The sequence below is a fragment of the Sus scrofa genome, chromosome 14 (genome assembly GCF_054392235.1).
Source record: "Sus scrofa isolate SSC_HxYL_T2T_F1_AM1 chromosome 14, Sscrofa_HxYL_maternal_Yorkshire_Landrace_v2.0, whole genome shotgun sequence".
NCBI lineage: Eukaryota > Metazoa > Chordata > Mammalia > Artiodactyla > Suidae > Sus > Sus scrofa.
The window spans coordinates 80,147,984-80,167,782 of NC_139396.1; the positions used below are offsets into that span (position 1 = coordinate 80,147,984).

At 44.8% G+C, this 19,799-nt stretch overlaps 1 protein-coding gene and 1 pseudogene across 1 annotated transcript in view; one reads left to right on the forward strand and one right to left on the reverse strand.

Moving 5' to 3' along the window:
- Positions 1-16,656: 16,656 nt before the first annotated feature.
- LOC146396810 (large ribosomal subunit protein uL4 pseudogene) lies at positions 16,657-18,011 on the reverse strand (annotated as a pseudogene).
- Positions 18,012-18,221: 210 nt separating this feature from the next.
- The window catches only part of SIPA1L2 (signal induced proliferation associated 1 like 2), a 117,998-nt gene continuing 116,420 nt past the window's right edge, over positions 18,222-19,799 (forward strand). The window contains exon 1 of the mRNA XM_084997483.1: positions 18,222-18,570. Within this exon, the coding sequence (XP_084853609.1) occupies positions 18,222-18,570 (349 nt within the window). The remainder of the gene's footprint in view (positions 18,571-19,799) is intronic.

Below are 19,799 nucleotides of genomic sequence, written 5' to 3' on the forward strand. Positions count from 1 at the left end.
ACTTCCAAGATTAGGTGAAAAAACAAGTCGACTTTGTTTTGTTCACACCTGTTTGTGAGTTATCCTACGTGGCAAGAAATGGAGGGAGACCTCTGGGCAACAGCCCGTGAGGAGCTGAGTCCTGCCAAATATCACTACATTGGGGCTTCAGATGATGGCAGCCCTGGCCAATACCTGGGTGACAGCTTTGACAGAACCACAGCTGAGGACTCTACTAGGACCATGTCTGGATTCCTCAGCCACAGCAGTTGTGAGATAATACATGTTGTCATAAGCCATAATGTGTGGGTGATTTGTTACACGGCCATAGCTAACTAATACATGTGTCTCCAGTTCCCACCAGCAGTGTCTTCCTCTGTAATCCACAGATCAGACAGGGCCCAGGCTTTGGTGGCTTTATCCATTGTCACCCTGCCCTAGGGATAGAAGAAGTGTCTGTTCCTGCTAACTGCTATATTGCTTCCCTGTCCTCTGTGAGGTTTTCAGATTCCCTCCTCTCCTATACAACATCCCACCTTGAGTAGTTTTTTTCTTTCTAGGTAAATCCTGCCTGAAAAGGTTACAGCTTGTAAATGGGGTGAAAGGCCTCTCTTTTGTGTCTCTGAGCCTTTTTCTCTTGAAAAAGCCAGGCTTGACGGTGCTGGGCCAGGGTTTGTGTCCCAGGAGGAATGGGTCCTACTGTGTCCAGCACCCGAAGCAGGGAAGTAATAGCAGAGAAACTACACTTTCATACCTAATTTTGTATATAACTTTGTAATCTTTTTCTTAAGCAGAGCACACATTTATTTAAGCTTCATTTCACACAAACCTGGACCTGCTTCTTGATTCAAACACACTGGATACCCAAACCACTGAAGGCCTACAAAATCTGTTTAATCCAGTTAAAGCAGTGTCTTAATTAGGAAAAAAAAAAAAGAACTAGAATGTTTACCGTCACTCGCTCAAAGTTTTGGGTCTTTTAATTTTTTTTCTCTTTTCACCAAGGCTTTCAATTTCTATTTTCATGTAAGTTGGTCTTAAAAGGCAGCACATCACAATGCAAAAATCAATAGATTAACCATTGTCGTAAGGGATAAACTCACACTGTTTGTCATTTTCTTTGGATGACCAAACTTACAGGTTTTTGCTCAGAGAATTAGGGTCACAAATCTTTTCTCACCTGTCATATAGCAGGTCTGACTCCTGGTCAAAATCTCTTCTGTTTAGGGAGAGGTTTATAACTAATGAAAGAAGAAGGTGAGTCCCTACTGCTCCCTGGAGAAAAGTAGAAGAAATGTCTACACTCCAGAAGAAACGTCCCTGTGACAATCATTTTATTAGTAATAGACAAGGCTGGCAGATTCTGTGACTGTTAACAGTCCAGTATTTGAAAGCTCAGGCACAGGTCAGGGGAAGATTGACAGATCAATACTCATGAAAAAACAGTGAAAAGACACACAACCACCACATGAAAATTCTTTAAGAAAAAATAACATTTTAAAGTACTTAAAAAAAAAAAAAACAATAACAAAATAACGACAATAAAGGTTCTTGTCAGTCTTGGATGGTTTCCCTGGAGAGGCCGGGAAAACTTTGTAGTTTTCTCTTAGACTTTCGGGTTCTGTGATCTATGACTCCTTTGCTCAGAAATAGCTTCCACTCCACTCAGTCATCCTTTAAAATGAAAGATATTAATGTGAACCTACTGTCTAGCACAGGAAAATCTACTCAATAGTTTGCAATGACTACATGGGAAAAAGCGATGGATATATGTACACGTATGACTGATTCGCTTTGCTGTACACTTGAAACTAATACAACATGGTAAGTTAACTCTACTCCAGTAAAATTAAATTTAAAAAATAAAATAAAAATGATTACATACTCTAGCTGCAAAGAAATCATAGAAAAAGGTTAAGTCTCAAGGAGGCACACTCCGCTCTTTGGATGAGCCGGTTTTTAGAAGAGACATCCTGCCTTCAATGCGCTTTTAGGAGAGACATGCAGAACATGAAAGACTGTATTTGGAAAGTGATGTTGCCCTGAAGAATTGGAAATGTCCCCCTTCTGTAATTGAGCAGAAACCTCTGAGACTTGAGTGGCTTCTGCTAAGCCTGAAGGATTACATACGTCTATCTCTTCCTTACAGACTCCTACAAGATGAGCCACTAGGAATCTTAGAGGTTTTTAATTCTGCTCCATCACTGGCAGCCAAACAAATTGAGGTGTTCAGTGATGGAGTGAAATCCCTAAATCCACAGCTAGTCTATAGCAGCCCCAGGCTGGACCTCAGACTCCCTGACTCCCAGTTCAATGGGAGAAGAAATTTCATTGCCTGCACCTATGGCAGTGATAGGCAAGGCTGAATTAATGGCTGAGTCTTCCCTTACAGGTAAATTCAGGACTTTGTGTAGCAGAGTCTTAACTGTCAAGGTTTGGGTGGTAGGACCTGTCTTACTTGAATAGTAGAAGTTCTGTCACGAAGAGCAAAAATCGTGGGCGTGAAAATGGTCCCAGGTGAATCACTGGGTTGCAACAAAGATGAATAATATTCTCATATTCTCTGGGGTGTCCCAACAATTCCTGAGCTGGAAGCCAGACTGCAGTCTCTTTCCTTGAGGTGTTTTATTGTCCTTTTAATTAGCCTCATCTGTTTTCCCACTTATTAATGGGATAAACTGTAAAAGCAGCTACAAAAAGGTTACATAGCATCACGTTCTATGTCTTGTTTCCTTTAGAAAGAGCCCAATAAGGCATAGTTAGCTAAGTTTTATGTTCTGAAGGGGAGTAAAAGCAGGTTAAGGAGTTCCCATCATGGCAAAGCAGAAATTAATCCAACTAGGAAACATGAGGTTTCAGGTTCCATCCCTGGCCTCGATCAGTGGGTTAAGGATCTGGTGTTGTCGTGAGCTGTGGTGTGGGTCACAGACGTGGCTCGGATCCTGTGTAGCTGTGGCTGTGGTGTAGGCCGGTAGCTGTAGCTCTGATTGGACCCCCGGCTTGGGAACCTCCATATGCCGTGAGTATGGCCCTAAAAAGCAAAAAAAAAAAAAAAAAAAAAAAAAAAGCAGGTTAAAGTTCACTGCACAATGGTGGAAACTCCACACAGCAGTAGAAATAAAATCTATATTCTCTCAAGCTAAAATAGAATGTTCCTGTAAACTTCAATAACTCAGTGCAAATGGTGGCTGAAAATTTTAAGAACAAGAGGTAATGCTAATGTTTTTTTTTTTTTGCATGTTTAAAAATTTATTTTCATTAGGGTATAGTTGATTTACAGTGTTGAGTCAATTTCTGCTGTACAGAATAGTGACCCAGTCACACATACACATACATTCTTTTTCTCATATTATCTTTCATTATTACCTCTCATATTATCTATCCTGAGAGACTGGGTAGAGTTTCCTATACTGTACAGTAGGACCTCATTGCTTACCCACTTGAAATAGAATAGTTTGCATCTACCAACTTTTTTTTTTAATTGAAAAAGTATTTATTCAAATTGAAGTCACTGAATGGATCATATGGTGTTTAAAAATTGAAGGAGGATTGAAAATCACAGTCATGCCATGTAGATGAGTTTATATAGGACTCGGAGACATATTTTTATATTTTCTCATATCTGTCAATTAAGTTTGATTTCTCTTGCTTACCTTGGCAGTCAGAATGTGAAAGTGGATGAACTAACAAATCAAAGAAGTAGATGTAACCTTAGTGAAACAACAATTTTGGATAAAAAGAGGAGCTTAAAATCTTTTGATAATAAGTGGTAATTCGGGTTCAGGAGATTTCATCTTAAAAAGAATTCTTTTTGCATTACCTCTGACCTGGAAAATATTTCGCTGGATTTAGCTCAAAAATAAACCTCGATATATTATCACCTTGAGTGGAGGCCAGTGTCTAAGTTAAAATATAGGAAAATATTGCCTTTACCAGAGTGAAGGGGTGAATAGGTGAGAAAAGTGGTAGCTGAAAAGACCTGTAGGAAGCATCTTATCCAAAACAGGCTTCTTCCCCACCTGGCTGGTAGCTAACATTCTTTGGGTCTGGCTTTCACACCATATCTCTTCCTGACTGCTGGAGTGGAGTGGATTCAAGTCCTAGGAACTATCCTACATTAATTAATTAATTAACTTTGTTTGTTTATTTATTGTCTTTTTGGGCTGCACCTGTGGCATATGGAGGTTCCCAGGCTAGGGGTCCAATCAGAGTTGTAGCCACTGGCCCACACAATAGTCACAGCAGCATGGGATCCGAGCTTCGTCTGCGACCTACACCACAGATCACAGCAATACCGGATCCTTAACCCACTGAGCGAGGCCAGGGATCAAACCTGTGTCCTCATGGATGCTAGTCAGATTCTTTTCCACTGAGCCACGATGGGTACTCCTATCCTACTTTCAAATAAAGGTATTCATCTACTTATTTTTGCTTCCACTGATACCTAAGCTCTATCTGATTTATCTTTGGAACCACAGTGCCTCTGAGCACAATGTGCTGGGCATGCAATAACACAAAAAGAATGTTTGATAGGGGGATGGATGGGGGAAAAAATGAATGAATAAGCATTTATCCTATGCTATTTTTTGCTTATTTATTTGTTTGTTTTGTCATATGCCCTATTCTCTTTGGGGGTTTTACAGCCCCAAACTAGATACGAACCAGTTTCACCTATGAGGTGGACCTATGGTATGGCACTCCTCTCTCCCCATCAGGGCACCCATCATTCAGTGAATGGTTGATACTATCGTACAGGCTTGTTCCGCGACTGTGCTAGAGAGAGTCTCTGATCTCCACATGGCAAGTCAGAAACATCAGATCACTCATATTCCTCTATAAGAAAGAGAGAAAACAGGCAATTTGGAGTGAATCATGTCAGTGCTTAAACTACGTATTTACAATCGATACAGATGCAGTTTCCTCTCTGGTGTTGCTCCCAATACACAGTGACACCCCCTCCACCAGATCTGCTCTTTATAACCGTGAACTGGGAGTAAAGTGCCAGCAAATTTGATTTTATTGTTCCACACGAATATCAGTCAATTTTCCAAGCTGGAATACTAAAGATGCTAATTGTATGTTGTCTAATCTTGTCTGGCTACGTCCCCTATTGTGGTTTCCCACTGGTAAACCACTGAAAACATGAAAGGATCGGGACAGGAGCAAATTAAACGTAATGTGGAACATTCTTTGAGCTAATGCGAGCCTCCTGTTTGAAGGGTATCACTAATGTGCGTATAGATATATGGAGAGGCATAGACATAGGTATAATGTCTTTTTCCTTTAGGGTAGGCTTTATTCGTGAGTGTACTGAGGAATAGTCAACGGACGGTAGGATAATACATGATCAGACTGCACATTTTGGGCACCTGACTAGTCATCGTGGCCACTGGATGCTGTATGCTGCCTGCGCTGGTGTTGCAAAGGCTTGCGATGTCCCTTCTGTTCCCTTCCTGGGGAATGCAGGCTACCAGAACAGGTCACTAGTGGGCAATTACCAGGCCATCAGAAACCATCCTGAACAAAACATTAAAGTAAAAAAGCTTGTCTGAGACTTTGTTGCTTTGTGTTCGAACTCATATAACTTGTCTTCGGGGAAGAAACAATCATACACTATTATTGATGATTCGCGCGCCTGCCTGGAGAAGAGATGTAGAAAATGACCATAAGAGACGACCCCAGAGCAATGGCTTTTTGTTATTAGAATGGAGCTGGAGAGGTCACTTGATCATAAACACTCATCTACCTATACCTTCAATACTCACTCTTCACAGCCTTCTCCTCTAATTTCCTGTGGGAAACAGCCGGGGAGATAATGGAGAGAAAAGAGGCAATCGAGGAAAGACCACGTTGAAAACTTGGCAAGATTGTGAAGAAACTGGGGTTTGGCCCTGTGTACCCAAGAGATGAAAAGCTGATTTACAGATACACCTTGTTTTATCATGATTCATTTTATTGTGCTCCTCAGATGTCAATTTGTAAAATACAAATTGAAGGTTTGTGGCAACTCTGCATCAAGTGAGTCTATTGGCAACTTTTTCCCAATGGTGCTTGCTCGCTTGGTGTTTCTGTGTCACATCTTGGTAATTATTGCTCTATTTCAAACTTTTTCATTATTTTTTGTGACTACACCCATGCCATGCGGAAGTGTTAGGGCCAGGGATTGAAACAATACCACAGCAGTGACCCAAGTTCAGCAGTGACAACGCCGGGTCCTTTAACCATGAGGCCATCAGGGAACTCCTCCAAATTGTCATTATTAGTCTCTTTGTTATGGCAATCTGTGATCAGTGAGCTTTGATGTTACCGCTATAACTTGCTGAAGGCTCAGGTGATGGTTTGTACCTTTTAGCAATCAAGTATTTTTATTTTTTAATTAACATCTTTTTTTTTTTTTTTTTCCACTGCACCAGGGGCATATGAATGTTTCTGAGCTAGGGGTCATATTGGAGCTGCAGCCAGCCTATGTCACAGCCACAGCAACCCCGGATCCTTAACCCAGTGAGTGTGGCCAGGGATCAAACCCACATCCTCATGGACACTATGTCGGGTTCTTAACCTGCTGAGCCACAGTGGAAACTCCAGTAATAAAGTATTTTTAAAGTAAGTTTTTTTTTTTAAAGATAATGCTATTGCACACTCAATAGACTGCAGTAGAGTTAACTTTTACATAACAACTGGGAAACTGAAATTTTCATGTGACTTGCTTTATTGTGATATCAGCCATGGTCTGGAATGAAAGGAAACCACAATGTCTCCGAGGCATGCCTGTACATTCTCCTGGTTTTCTACTCTCGGAGGAGCAAAAACACATGAGTCCTGCCTCCCTGGGTATTACAGTCTCAAAATAATACCGTACACTCATAGCATTCTTTAAAGCTTCTTGAACAGTGGCCAAGTTGCTCAGACAGCTTTATCTCCATCACTTATCAAATGTGGTTAGAGAGATAAGACCTTGATTGTACCAATTCCAATAATAACCAAGAGTTTGAGATAACATCTATGATAAAACCTGACACGTACACTCAATTTGGATGTGACTAAAGATTCCCTAGACCAGCTTCAGGTATGGAAGGGGCCACATTCAGAGTATTCATGGGTCTTTCTTTGGTTCTCATGCTCATCTGCTAAAATAGAACACCACCTATCTATGAAGTCATCAACTGGCTCACGTACTTCTGGGCATCTTCAGGGCTGAGCCTCAGGACTGATTCTACCCTGGCCCTTCTGCTGGGTGCGCCCTGGCTTCTGGAATGAAAATGGCTCTCTTCCATCATGTCTCTGTCTCTCTAGAAAGCAGAAAGTAAAATTTCACACTAGTCCAAGTTCATGCTGCAACCTCCATATCTAATTTTACAATTTCTGGAAACACTGGATTTAGGAATATTAAGGCATTTTGATTTTGTTTTTTTATTTTTTATTTTCATTTTTTGTCTTTTATCCTTTAAGGGCCGCACTCGTGCCATATGGAGGTTCCCAGGCTAGGGACTGAATTAGAGCTACAGCTCCCGGCCTACGCCACAGCTCACAGCAACGCCAGATCCAAGCCACGTCTGTGACCTACACCACAGCTCATGGCAACGCTGGATCCTTAACCCACTGAGCGAGGCCAAGGATCAAACCTGCAACCTCATGGTTCCTAGTTGGATTCATTTCTGCTGCGCCACGATGAGAACTCCTGATTTTATTTAATCATCTTTACTTTTACTTTACTTTTAACCTTACTTTTACTTAAAATATGGGCTTATCCTTGGAGTTCCCTGGTGGTACAACAGGTTTAGGATCCAGTTGTCATTGCAGCTGCTCGGGTTGCTACTGTGGGTTCAGGTTCAATCCCTGGGCCAGGCACTTTCATGTGCCAGGGGTGTGGCCAAAAAAAAAAAGAAAGAAAGAAAAAGAAAACGTAAATAAATAAATAAGGGCTCATTCCCTCCATATGAAAGACTGAATATCGATTTCGTGGAAAGAATTCACACTGTTTATTCCTGGCCACTCTTCTCCTAGTTCTCTCTGGTTGTCTCCTCACCCACTGGTCCTTTTATACTGCTGTTTCTCTCCCTCTTTTCTCTCCAATTACGTCTCTTCCAAGAAAGCACAAGTGCAGCCATTCTTGGCCTAAATGCCACAACCAAACAGCAAAAGGGGGAAGCACAGCCTTGTTAACCGCCTGGGAAGTGGAAAGTAGAAACTCTCCAGTCTTGATGGGACCTTTTGAATTGATGCCTATTTCTCCCTTAGAACGTCCAACAGTTTCTGAGAAACACCTGTCCCCCCTTATATGACTTAAATATCATGTTATAATCATCTGTCTCTTAATATCCTGGTGGTTTTTCTTTTTTGTCTTTTGCTTTTTAGGGCCTCACTTGCAGCATATGGAAGTTCCAAGGATAGGGGTTGAATCGAGGTACAGCTGCTGGTACCACAGCCACAGCAACACCAGATCCTTAACCCACTGAGTGTGGCCAGGGATGGAACCCACTTCCTCATGGATACTAGTCGGATTCGTTACTGCTGAGCCAAGACAGGAACTCCTAGTTTTTCTTTATAGCAGAGCAAACACACCTTTAAAAGTGAGTCTCATTTACCACTAGAACCTCAGTGCTGTGTACAATCCCCAAGAGCCTGATCCCCAGGTGTTGAATGAATGAAGGGATGATGAAGGCAGGGAGAAGAGTTTGTCTGTAAAACAAAAATTAAATTTAAAAAATGTCTTAAAAAGAGAAGAATCTGTCTGCCTTTTCATTTTCTCCCTAGACTTTCAACTTTTTCTAACTTTGATCTTAAAAGTAGGGATTCTTAAAAGTAGAACCCAAAAAGTAGGATGTTGTTATGGGAGTTCCCTGGTGGCTCATGGAGTTAAGAATCCAGCGTGGTGGTGTGGGTTCCATCGTCGCCCTGGGAATTTCTGTGTCCTGCAGGTGTGGGTGTGGCAATAAAATAAAAATGTTGTTACAGGAGACTGAAAATTTGGAAAGCAAGTGTTTGCCAAACTGTGGGCAGCTCTAAATTCATAACCAATATGAAAAAGAAACCACATGTAGGACTTCCCGTCATGGCTCAGCGGTTAGCAAACCCGACTAGCATCCATGAGGACGTGGGATCAATCCCTGGCCTCGCTCAATGGGTTAAGGATCCGGTGTTGCTGTGAGCTGTGGTGTAGGTGGCAGACACGACTTGGATCTGGCGTTGCTGTGGCTGTGGGGTAAGCCGGTTGCTACAGCTCCACTTCGACCCCTAGCCTGGGATCCTCCCTCCATATGCCGCTGGGGCGGCCCTAGCAATGGCTAAAAAAAAAGAAAAAAGAAAAAGAAATCACATGTAAAAGCCAAACTATAAGGCATACTATACATACACAGTATATATGTCTGTGTGTATATATGCCTTTTCTGTATTAATTTCTTTAGAAATATTACCTAGCAGTGTGTGTGTGAGGCCATGTGGTGTTATTACTGGTAGACGCCATCTGGTGGTGCAGAATAGCAGCTGCGCTTAGATCAATTCTGCTTCTATGTTGCTGTAATTATTATTATAACTTCATTATTTCTTAACAGTGGAACCCAAAACACTGCTGAAAGAATACTATAAATCCCAAATAGGAATAAAATTTGGAGGATTTAGATATAAACCTTAAATATCCTATGGCAAAAAAAAATTATTTAAAAAATATAGGCCTTTATCCCTCAGTGTAATCCCTCTGAGACCTGCCGGGACTTGGGACCTGGAGCCCTTTGCTGCAGTGTTTGCACCTGGACAAACATCTTCTCCAGCCACAAAACACAAAAAGAAACTATAAGGGACTAAAAATAAATGTATAAATGGCAGTAGGGACAAATTATGGGCAAGAAGATACCAAAAAACTAAAAATCCAATTGCTACTCCTGAAGACAGAGAGCAAAAGCAGGGTGTTGGGATAAAAAGTGGGGTACTACATATGCCCCTGCACTCACCACCACCAAAGGGGTGGGCAGACCACCTTAGCCGCCCCCCTGACCTGACTCTTAGACTCAACCCCAACTCACCCCATATATGGGATCAGATCAACCCCACTTGGGGAGTGAACAACCAAGGGAACCTGTTGCTTGCTTTCACCCCCACCCCCCAGCTGCAGCAGGGGCCCAGTAGAGTCTTGTCTGAATTTTCCTGTCGGGCCTCTTATCAATTTCTATTGACTGAGGCGGACAAGGGCCTTGGATGAGGACATCCACCCACTCCTTTAATCATTCATCAGATACTACCCATGCTAATTTTGGTGTGAGAGACTGGAAATAAAATCTCACTGGTCCCCTTGACTGGCAAGAGGAAATGGTAAACGGTGGTGATCCGCTGGTTTTCCCTGGTTTTCCACACTCCCACTGGGCCCAGCTCTATGCTAAGCACTCCATACTCCAAATCATACCGGATCATCACCACAACCCCCTGCGGTATGACTGCCCCTGTTTTGCAGATGGAAAAAGGAACTCAGAGGTATAACTTGTTTATCTTAGAAGATTGTAAGCAAGATTCAGAGCCAGGGTTGTCTGGCATCAAAGTGTGTGAGCTTCTAAAAATTCACTGTTAGGGCTACAATCAAGGGCAGTGGTGGGAGATGCTTTTCAATTACATATAGTTTAGTTTTGTTGGTTTTTTTTTTTTTTAAGTGAGATGAATTAAGAGGGCAGAAGACAGTTTTAAGGGTGGTAGTGGTAAAATTTATGCAAGTCATTTAGCTGTGAGTCTGGACAGGAGAGGGTAAGTGGTAGAAATGTGAGCAGGTGTGGCTAAAAGTTTGGAGCATCAGAAAAGAAACAACCTGTCTGTCTTGGATGATTCTTAAAATAACTTTGGGTTGGGAACATTCCAGCAAAGACCAACAAATAGGAAGGATATCGGCCATGGATTTTTTTTTTTAATAATTAGGACTACAAACCTAATATATTTAAGAAATGATATGAATGATCCTAATATTAAATTGCATTGCTCAGTATGAAGGAGTTTGATTTTCTTTCTTGGCTGCCATTAGCAGGAGAGGCCTGATGGAAGAGCTGGGAGTGGCAGCCACATGTATAGTATATGCTGATTCTGAACCAAACTGTACTTTCTTAATATTTCATACAGGTTTTGAGGCTTTTTTTAGGATCTATTTGCTTTATTTATTGGGTCACATTGCCCCATTCTGGTCACTAAACTTTGATTATCCCATCCTTTCCAGATCTCAATGGCACCTGTGTATACATTACATTTTTCATGTGTTCCCTTTGCTCGGTTCTTCAAATTATTTCCTAGGTAAAAATATCTCAGTTCAGCTCTGTGGTACTTCTTGGAGGATGGTCTCAATATTTCTTTTTTTGTAAAATTAAAGTATAGCTGATTTACAATGTTGTGCCAATTTCTACCATACGGCAAAGTGACTCAGTTGTACATATATACATACATTCATTTTTAAATACTCTTTTCCAACATGGTCTATCCCAGGAGATTGGATTTAGTTCCCTGTGCTGTACAGTAGGGCCTTATTGTCTACCCGTTTTAAATGTAATAGTTTGTATCTATCAATCCCACTCCCCAGTCCATCCCATCCCTACTCATTCCCCTCCCCCTTGGCAAACACAAATCTCTTTTTCATGTCTGCAAGTCTGTTTTTGTTTTGTAGATAAGTTCATTTGTGCCATATTTTATATTTTATTTTATTTTATTTTATTTTATTTTATTCTATTTTTTTGGTCTTTTTGTCTTTTTTGGGCTGAACCCACTGCATATAGAGGTTCCCAGGCCAGGGGTCCAATTCAGCTGTGGCTGCTGGCCTATGCCAGAGCGACAGCAACAGAGAATCTGAGCCGCATCTGTGACCTATACCACAGCTTATGGCAATGCTGGATCCTGAACCCACTGAACTAGGCCAGGGATTGAAACCACGTCCTCATGGCTATAAGTCTGGTTCTTTAACTGCTGAGCCACAGTGGGAATTCCTGTGCCATATTTTAGATTTTACATATAAGCAATATCCTATGGTATCTGTCTTTCTCTTTCCAACTTGCTTTACTTCGTATGAGAAGCTCTAATTGCATCCATATTGCTGCAAATGGCTTTATTTCATTCTTTTTTATGGCCAAGTATTATTCCACTGCATATATGTACCACAGCTTCTTAATCCTTTCATCTGTCAATGGACATTTAGGTTGCTTCCATGGGGTCTCAATATTTCTATGAAATAATCTTCTGCTTTCCCCAGGGCAAAACACAGCAAGCCTTTGAATATATCTTGCAGAATTTAATTTATTTTTAGTTATTACATAGGTTTTCTCCTTAGCTCTTGTGGATAGTATATGACATTTGGCACACTAATAGCTCTTACATTATTATGCTGGGTTCCTCTTGAAGAGGAACAGGTGCATATTATATTTATCAGGACCACTGGCATATTCATGACCAGGGCCAGAAACCCAGCTTTCTGAGCTGCAGCTTAACCATTTTTTAAAAGTGACAGCAGAACTTGGCACTTCCTATCTTGCTTCACACCATATCGTACCAAGTTTTTCTTTCCATCTTGAAAGAAAAACGAAGCAGTGCCCAGTGCTTGTCCAACGGGAAGATTTCTCCTTTGAGAAGAAAACAGAGGGAGTTCCCGCTGTGGCACAATGGGATCAGAGGCCTCTCTGCAGTGCCGGGAGAGGTTTGATCCCTAGCCCAACACAGTGGGTTAAGGATCTTCGCTGACACATCTTTGGTGCAGGTCATGACTGTGGCTCAGATCTAATCCTTGGTCTGGGAACGTCTTATGCTGAGCTGTTGCCAAAAAAAAAAAAAAAAAAAAAAAAAAAAGAGAGAGAGAAGAAAAAAGAAACTAACATGGACAAGGCACCCTCTAAGTGTTTGTAACATAAGTGAATAAGTCTGTTCTTGATGAAAGGGCACAGTCGGTTCCTGAGTGTGTGTCCACTGCTTCCTCTTGCTAGGCACACTTCTCTCCTCCTCGCTCGGCCAGTCTGATACCCTTGGCGAAGGCTTTCCCACCGGACCCGAGATTTTTGCCTGCAGACAGCTGGCTCTCCCCAGGGATGCCATTCATTGGTGATCCTGGAGCATCTGCTCCCAAGTTCTGTTCTTGTGAAATTCACATGCCCTGGCATAAAGCCCTTTGGGTCCTTCCAGTCATAATGCCCTGGTGTAATGCCCTTCCTGGCATAGTGTCCTGAATGGAGCATGTGGTCAATACATTATTTGTTGCAAATTATGAGTATTTATTTGGTGTAAAAGAAATACTTTTAAAAAAAGAGTTGATGAGTTCCCTGGTGGCTCAGCTGGTTAAGGATCCAGCCCTGTCACTGCTGTGGCTCATAGCTGCTATAGCACAGGTTTGATCCCTGGCCTAGGAACTTCTGTATGCCATGGGTAAGGCCAGAGAGAGAGAGAGAGTTGATAGTGGAAAAAGGAAAAGAGGAAATAAGGGCAGGAATCTAAAGCTTTATTTAACTTAGCTATTCAGGTTTATTACAGTATACGCTTATCATTTGTGAGTGGAATTTTTCTGGAGTGTGTCAAGGAAATAAAACTCCTGTTCTATTCAAATCACAGGTAAATAGATACAAGTACCTGCCAAGGTCAGCCAACAAGCTCAAAATCTTGGAACAGTGTAGACAACTGGTATGTCTTTGAACGCTGGGCCTCTTTACACGTTTTAGAGGAAGGTAGGTAAGACTGATGTTGGAATTATTTCAGAGGGAGTTGATGTGCTGATTCAGAATTTTAAAGAGCATTTCTTTAGGAACTCCTAGAGCATGATGAAATTCACGGGAGAAAAAAGACTTGAGAGACACAAAATGATGCCTCGAGAACAAGGGAGTCTTGACCTGAGGGAAGGTGAAGGTGAGGAAATTAAACATAAGATCGTTCACTCTGCATTGAGGCCAATACATTTTCACACTTCAGAGTTGATATTTTTCTTTAAAACTTCAGGGAAGTTTATAGCTTTAGTAGAAAAAAAGATTTTTTTTTTTTCAGTAAGGTATTCTAAGGCCAAAATGATGAACTGATATCTCAACAGATGCTTCAATTCCACAGGCTCTGCCCTGTTTCCTTTCCCTAAAAATGCAAAAAAAAAAAAAACCAGAAAGCTGCTGCTGGAAAGAACACCAGCCAGAGAGGACACACGCATTATATCCACTAGGATTTCTAGGGTCTGTTATTTGGTGAAGAAGAGCCCAACAAATCATTCCTGGGCTTAGTCTCTTGAAGGGCTGGTAGTCTGCCAGAAGGCCAACACCTTGTAGGTCTAGCCCTGGGCTCAGGTCACTGGTGTAGCACAGGTTTTTGTTTTTGTTTTTAGGGCCGCACCCGTGGCATATGGAGGTTCCCAGGCTAGGGGTCCAACAAGAGCTGCCACCGCCGGCCAATGCTACAGCCATAGCAATGCCAGATTTGAGCCGCATCTGCAACCTACACCACAGCTCATGGCAATGCTGGATCCTCAACCCACTTTGCAAGGCCAGGGATTGAACCTGAAACCTCATGGTTCCTAGTCGGATTTGTTTCCGCTGTGCCAAGACGGGAACTCTTGGTGTAGCACGGGTTTGATCACCACTGTCCAGCACTGGCCAGGCCAGGCCAAGCCAAGCCTCTGGGTCATGTTTGCTGGGGCCTAGAACATTCTGCAAGGCTGCATGTGCTCTGTGGTTCTGCACTGTCAATTATAAGCATTAAAAAAAAAAATGGTGCTAGAGTTCCTGTTGTGGCTCAGTGGTTAAAGAACCTGACTAGTATCCTTGAGGATGCAGGTTCGATCCCTGGCCAGGCTCAGTGGGTTGAGGATCAGGCATTGCTGTGAGCTGTGGTGTAGGTCGCAGACGAGGCTTGGATCCCATGTTGCTGTGGCTATGGCGTAGGCTGGCAAGCTACAGCTCTGATTTGACCCCTAGGCTGGGAACCTCCGTATGCTGCAGGTATAGCCCCAAAATGACTATATATGTATATATATATGTGTGTGTGTGTGTGTGTGTGTGTGTGTGTGTATACATATATATATATATATATATATATATATATATACACTGCCAACAATGGTTATGACCAAAGGGTTAAGGTTATTTTTAATTTTAGCTTACAAAACTAAAGACTTCCTTATCAGATCATTAAGACATTAAGAACACATTAAAACTCCCACTGTGTCTAGCAGGCAGTGGACAACTGCAGCTCCAGCTATAAAACCCACCTTGGTGACAACCCACAGGCTCAGGCAGTCACTGAGGGAGACACAGTTCTTTTCCTCAGGGCCCTTACAGAATAGTGGGAAAGACAATGACATGTGTAGCTGTGAGAAGTGTGAGAAGTACTGTGATCACGTGCTCTGCGGGGTGGGGGTGGGGCGGTGATGTCTGTCCTCCCTTGGCTTCCACAGGAAGGGTCCCTCCATGGCTATTCCTGTGTCCATAGGACATGGGAGAGCACCTGTCATGTATAGGGATGGGCACAGGTGAGATGGAGAGGTTGTGAAAAGTAGGGCCTATCTCTTATGCATCTCTGTCCCCAGCACCTAGCACCTTCTGGAACATACAGAGTCTCCATACATGTTTGCTGAATGAATAAACGACCATCTTGGTAAATGCTGTTAATGAAGTGGTGTTTGGGAAGCCCATCAAACCCGGGAGAACTCAGGAGGTTTGTCAGGTCATAGTACTGCTCTCTAACGTGTTTTATTACACACACTCCTATACTGCATGCTCATATTTACATAGAGATATAAAAGGCTGTAAAATGTTTACATACTTTTTAGACCACAGAGAAATAAGGCATGGGAGGGACTGCCTCTAACTTTTAAGAGGGTTACCCTAGGGAGTGTTTGTAATAGGGAAGTATAGACAACGTTATCTCTCCAGGAAGAATTCTGCCTCCAGAAAAGGAGGAACTGAAAACTCTGAATCTTGTTTCTGGAAACTGCCAGAGAAGTTCTCTCTCAGAAAAGCCGGCTCAGGAAATCCTGCGGTGGGGCTGGAAGGTAAGGTACAGTCTATGTAATCCAGTCTATTCCTGCTCCTGGGTTCTGACTCCCATGAAACCCTTTCGGTAGAGTTAACTCCAGTGTGGCTTAAAAAGGTCCTCTGAGATCTTTTAATCTTTCAGCAGCCAATTCAAGTGTCAAGCAATTTACATTCATCCTTTCAGGGAGAGCTTCCTCCTGGGTGATCAACATCTCCTAGGAAAGTGGAAAAGGTGGATATCAAGAGTTCATTTTCTCCTCGTCAAGATAAAGATCCAGGAGCATTTCTCCCGTGAGTGGAGGGCTGCCTGGAGGCCGGTTGGGGGGGCTGGGCGGGGAGGATAGAGCCTGCACACCTCTCCCAGCCTCCTTCCAGACTCCCAATGGTCTGTTTCCGCAGCATTCCTGCGCGCTGGCACCACCTGACTTCTTGCGCATTTCTCCGCGCATCCAGCCACTCCATCCCCTGGGGGTCAGGGGCACCGCCTGGGCGGTCCAAGGCGCCCTCGGGTGTCCGCACACAGTAGGGCTCGCTCCTCCTGCCGGCTTCCTGCGAACGCGGAGGTGCGGCGATCCTGCTGCGGCTCTGAGCAGGTGCCTGCGCAGCGCCTGGCAGCTGTGTTGTCGGGAGGCGACACTCAGGCTCTCGCGGCGCGGGGACCAAGAGCCAGCGGGCACGATTCTCCCCATTCGGGAGAGTGGAGTCCGGGAGGGGCCGCGGCTGCGCCAGGGGGCGGCGCGGAGCCAGGTTAGCGGGTGTGTATGATCGCTTTTCTCTCTGCCTCTTTGATCAGGTCTTTATTCAAAATGAGCTGACCAAAATGATTTGACCTTCAGAGGATAAACACATCTAAGTTTGCGCAGCAGGCTTCTTTTCTGTGGAGCCTTTCTTTTCCTCCGGCTTCCCAGCGGCTGGTTTCTTGGTAGCTGCTGCCTTTTTTTTTTTTTTTTTTTTTTTTTTTTTTAACCCCCCACCAACGGCTGCTTCTGTTTCTTAAAGCCAACAGCCTTCCTTTCTCTCCTCTCTACCTTGCCTGGTACCTCTACTCATCTGATCTGGCTTCTGCCGCCGCTGCTGCCCTGGATGCACGGAGTTAGTTTGGTATTCTTAGCGTGGTGAAGAATGGTGCCCCGGGTGCATGATCTTTGAACGTGGGTTTAGTTAGATTGAACATGACTCTCAGGTTTTTCCAATGAATTCTTCTACAGGACCCTGACATGATTTCTCTTGCATGGTGCTCTGGGATTTTTCAAGATTATGCCCAGGTCTGTGTTGAGCTTGTGCACGGGAAGGTTGTAGTTACTCTTGAAGGAAGGAGGCAGCTTCTTCCAGAAGTGCTGCAGGAAGTGTCATTACAGATCATCTAACTTGCTGAAAGCAAATTCGAAACATCCCAGTTGTCCACCAGGAGCAAGTTTCATTGCTTACATTCGGCATAGTAATTCCTTTTGAAGGGAATGTAGAATTAAGGAGCCAGCGATGTTCCTTAAGGCCTTGATAGTGTGGTCCTGGTTACAGATCCCCTGCTGTGCATGCACCATGGCTTCTCACTTTGTCCTTGCCAGCTCTCTCATTCGCTCAGACGCAGAGACCTTTTTGATATTATTCCAGGCCTTAAGTTTCTTAAGAAGCAAAACAGTCCCCTTCGTCTTCTCAGTAGCCTTCAATGTTATCTACAACCACCAAAGGAAGTTCAGGACTTCCTCAATACACTGACCTTTAGCCATGACCAGCGCCCCTAAGGCCGAAGCAGCCAGGGCAGAGCAAATGGCACATCGTTTCTGTGTTGTGATCACTCTGCTGGGCCAACGGCGCCAGAATTGTTTGCGCAACGTGCGGCCCCACGACACATCTATTTCCCCAGTTAAGAAACGTATTTCTCAAATTTTAGGAATTAAAAGAAAGATTATGTCTTACTCAGTAAGAATTTTAGGCTACTGTAGCTGAAAATACAGTAAGACGCAAATGACGACATCACTGTTACAGATTCAGGGTTTTTAAGTTATCGGTGCCAGAGGGGCGAAAACGAGTCCCGAGGAGGAGGGACAGCTTTCCCAGACTGCGGGTCCAGGTAGGCTGCATCTCCCTGGAGGTCGCCGGCGCCGCTCACCCGGCGTCCCGCAGCCCCATCTGAAAGAAGAGCACCAACCCCTCCGGGACGCGCCGCTCCAGCGAGCCGCGGGGCCTGGGAACCGCGCACCGGCTGAGCCCGGAGCCCCGCGGGGCTGCGGGACAGACGGCGCCCGCGCCCAATCGCTGGGCGGGGCCGAGGGGGCGGGCAGGAAGCAGCCAATGGGAGGCCGCGGAGCGGGCGGGGGGCGGTGCCGCCGGGCGGGCGGGCGGTGGCGTTGGGAGCTGGCGCGGCAGACCAGGAGCCCGGGAGGAGCCGGCGGAGCGGGAGGAGGACAGAGGAGGAGGAGCAGCGCCGCGCCCCCGCCCCGGCCGCCCGCCCGCCGGATCACAGGCCGATCGCTTCAGCCGCAGCGGGCAGGTCCCGGCCGCCTCCCGCCGGAGCCCGGCGCCGGCAGGGTCCGGGCCGATGGGCAGCCCCGGGCAGCGGCGGGCGGCGAGGCGGCGGCCCCGGTACGCGCCGCCCCGCGCTCGCGGGCTGTAGCAGGTCCCTGCGGACTGCGTGTCCGAGGTGCGTGTCGGGGCGAGCGAAGGGAGGCGAGGCGGGTCCGCTTGGGAGCCTCCGGGTGGTGCCCAGGGGCCGTCCTGAAGTGTAGGGGCTGCCCTTCGGGGCGCCTCAGGGGGCAGACGGCAGAGCGCTCCGGAGCTCGGCAGAGCCGGGGCGCAGGGCGGGGGTCCGGCTGGCAGCTGCGCCCGCGCTCCTGAGCTCGGGGTGAAAGAGGAGCCACCGCCGCTTGTTCTCAAACTTATCGATCGGCTGAAAGGTTATTCCCGTCTAGTTGACACGAGCACTAACGAGGAGCTCTCCCGGCGCACAGCAACTCCTCTGTGACTAACCGAAGAGAGAGATAAAAGGTGGCCCGGCGCGCTTCCCGGCACGCCGGGCGGGGTGACTTGCTGAACTTGCTGCGGGGTTGATTCCCCTGGAAGGCTTGTGCCCTGAGCGCGAGCCGTGGTGGCGCCCGGCCCGTCTTTGTAAGGTCCTGAGCGGCCGGCGAGCGCCCTTCCCGGTGTCAGTGTCTCGCTCCATCCTCGGCTCCCGGTCCTGCTCGGGGCCCCATAACCTTGAAGCTAGTTTGGCCAGGTCCTGAGAGTATCCCCACGAGCACCTACAGATTAATTTTCAACCGAGCCTCAAACCCAAAGAATCAGTCTCGGTTCATCATCAGCGAGCGAGAGCCGATGCTTCTGGGGAAGAGAAAACAAGTTGGCATGACCCCTCTGGGAGATATTTGTCATCATTAACCTGCTTCGGTTAAATTAATTCAGCCCAAGATGACTCCAGCGTGAGTATTGGAAAAATCAAGTGCATTGGTCATGGAATTGTGGTCACCGCAATCTGATTTTGGTGAAAATACAACTGTTTACTTTTTGGATTTTGTTTAGATTTAGACGTGCATTTTTTTTTTTAAACAAAGAATCTTGGTGATTCTAATCGGTTTGCTCAGCAAGTTCAAAATAGTCACTTAGATTTTTCTTTTCTTTGCCTCTTTTGTCTGCAGTTTTCATTTCTAAATGTTAACACTAGATGGCTTTCTTATGACAGGCATTTAGTAAACTGCAGTTTTGAGTTGCCTGTCTGCAATCCAGGTTGTAATTTTTCCAGTTTTACAATTAGTAATGGGACAGAAAAAAGTCACCAAAACTGTTGCTTTCTTTGAAAGGTATTTCTTCCCTGTGAAACCAATATTTATGCAGATATCAAGAGGTGGCCTCTTGTTTCTGACATTCCTAAAGCTG